This window comes from Callorhinus ursinus, unplaced genomic scaffold, assembly GCF_003265705.2.
Source record: "Callorhinus ursinus isolate GAN/ISIS: 27379988/994484 unplaced genomic scaffold, GSC_fseal_2.0 scaffold17, whole genome shotgun sequence".
In the NCBI taxonomy this organism is placed as follows: domain Eukaryota; kingdom Metazoa; phylum Chordata; class Mammalia; order Carnivora; family Otariidae; genus Callorhinus; species Callorhinus ursinus.
The window spans coordinates 14743619-14745439 of NW_027397079.1; the positions used below are offsets into that span (position 1 = coordinate 14743619).

The window sequence follows — 1821 nt, forward strand, 5'->3', positions numbered from 1 at the left end:
TTACGTTCTCAGGTCTGTGGTTCCGTTTTCCAGGTATGGCCCCTGAGTTAGCGTTTCTGCCGCTGCCTGGTGGCCCGAAGCTGGGGCAGCCTGGGTGGAGCAGGCTGCCCAGTTCAGCAGGCACCCTCCCACGAGGAGGAAAAGCCCAGCAAACCAGCCCAGGAAGAGGGCTTCCCCAAACTCCCACCTGGGCACGATCTCTGGCACAGTCTCGTCCCAGAACTCCTGGACTGTCTTGTAGGCGACCCAGGACACCGGAGCCAGGGCTGAGAGGCCTGCCAACCAGAACAGAATCCCTCCCAGGATCAGCAGCCCCTTCTTGAGGCCCCGCCGCGTCTCTCCAGTCCTCAGGCAGTCCAGGCCAGACCCGGAGACCAGCAGGCCCAGGAGCCCCAGCCCGTTGGACAGGAACATGAGAATCCTGGAGATCCTGAGTTCGGCGGGCAAAGCCAGGAAGGAGTCGAAGGCCTTGCACTGCCTCCCCACTTCCTCTTGGATGACACAGGCCTGCCAGAGTCCCATGGTCCAGTTCTCCATTTCGTTTAAGTCCAGATTGAGGTTTTTCCACTGTGGCAAATAAGTTGTGATCATGGACAAAACCCATCCCAGCAAAGACAGTAAAAGTCCAACAAATTGCATTGCTACTCTAAAGACGAAAGCCATTCTAACAGATCTTACTACGTGGGCCACTGTCGTCCGTGGTTGACAGGAGTGTGACGATCTTGGTCCTATGTTGCCTGGAATATAAGCTTTGGCCATTAACTCTTTGGAAGCTCTGAAATGCGTTTTTGTTCTTCTCGAATATAATGTTTCATGTAAAGGACGAAGGACCCTGTTAAAACTATGAGTTAGGCTCTCTGATAAGGATTTGATCTGTTACGTTCCCCTTTGCTTGGTAAAATTATATCCCCAATGCTTGATGATTATAAGTCTAAGGATGAACAAAGAGGGCTCTATGACCCCTCACCCTAAAATACAACAGAAATCTTTGTGCTTCAATATGGATTAATTAGATTTTAAGTGGTGATAAAAGGCCAGCCCTTTCGGCAACAGGACTTCATTGTAGTAGCTGAGTCTGAGATTTCAGGGATGCAAAACAAGACCTTGTAAAGAAAGGTAGACTGTTTCCCTATAATCTTTATTCTTCTCGGACTTCCTTAACCTACACAAGAGCCCGGGCCCAGTTCTTGAGTGTCACAGGCACTCAGTGGGGACTTGGCAGAAAAGTTGCCTCAGATTCCTTTGAAAGGTGGAGGCTGGTTCACTGGGTTCATTCAAATGAAAAAGACCCAAGACAGATGCCCAGAGGTGCTAAGTGAGGAGGGGAGAATCCCAGGCAGCTCTGGATTTCATTCTAAGATCTTTCTCCATCCTCGTTGAGGACCTGGGGTAACGCATGATTTCTTAGCATCTGCGAGGCATTTTTTTTGTTCACAGCTCAGCTGTCTTTGCTGTCCGTGAAGCCGCACAGACAAAGCAAGGCCAGGCCGGAAGACGACTCCTGGCAGGTCCAAGACAAAGGTTTGGGTGTGGAGACAACAGCCACAAGAGGGCTGGCCTTGGAGGCGTCATCTTGTTTGTTCTTTTGATTTGGGCCACACCCTGACAGCATACTTCTGCCGACGTGACCCCTCAGAGAAGGCAGGGCCTCTTGGCTGGGATCGGAAGCCACGTGCTGCAGAGTCCCAGAGCGGTGCCAGGCCCCACACACCCGACCCCACTCGGCACAGGGCCCCGGGCCTCCTGCGCGTGCAGCCGGAAGGCGGCATCTGATGGGCTCGTGTGGGACAGGACCTGCAGGAGCCGGTGGCCTGGAAGATT

At 52.8% G+C, this 1821-nt stretch overlaps 1 protein-coding gene across 1 annotated transcript; it reads right to left on the bottom strand.

Annotated features, from left to right (window-relative positions):
• LOC112834473 (putative claudin-24) lies at positions 1 to 663 on the bottom strand. The gene has a single exon (XM_025885903.2). The coding sequence runs from the start codon at positions 661 to 663 to the stop codon at positions 1 to 3; it is 663 nt and encodes a 220-aa protein (XP_025741688.2).
• Positions 664 to 1821: the final 1158 nt, after the last annotated feature.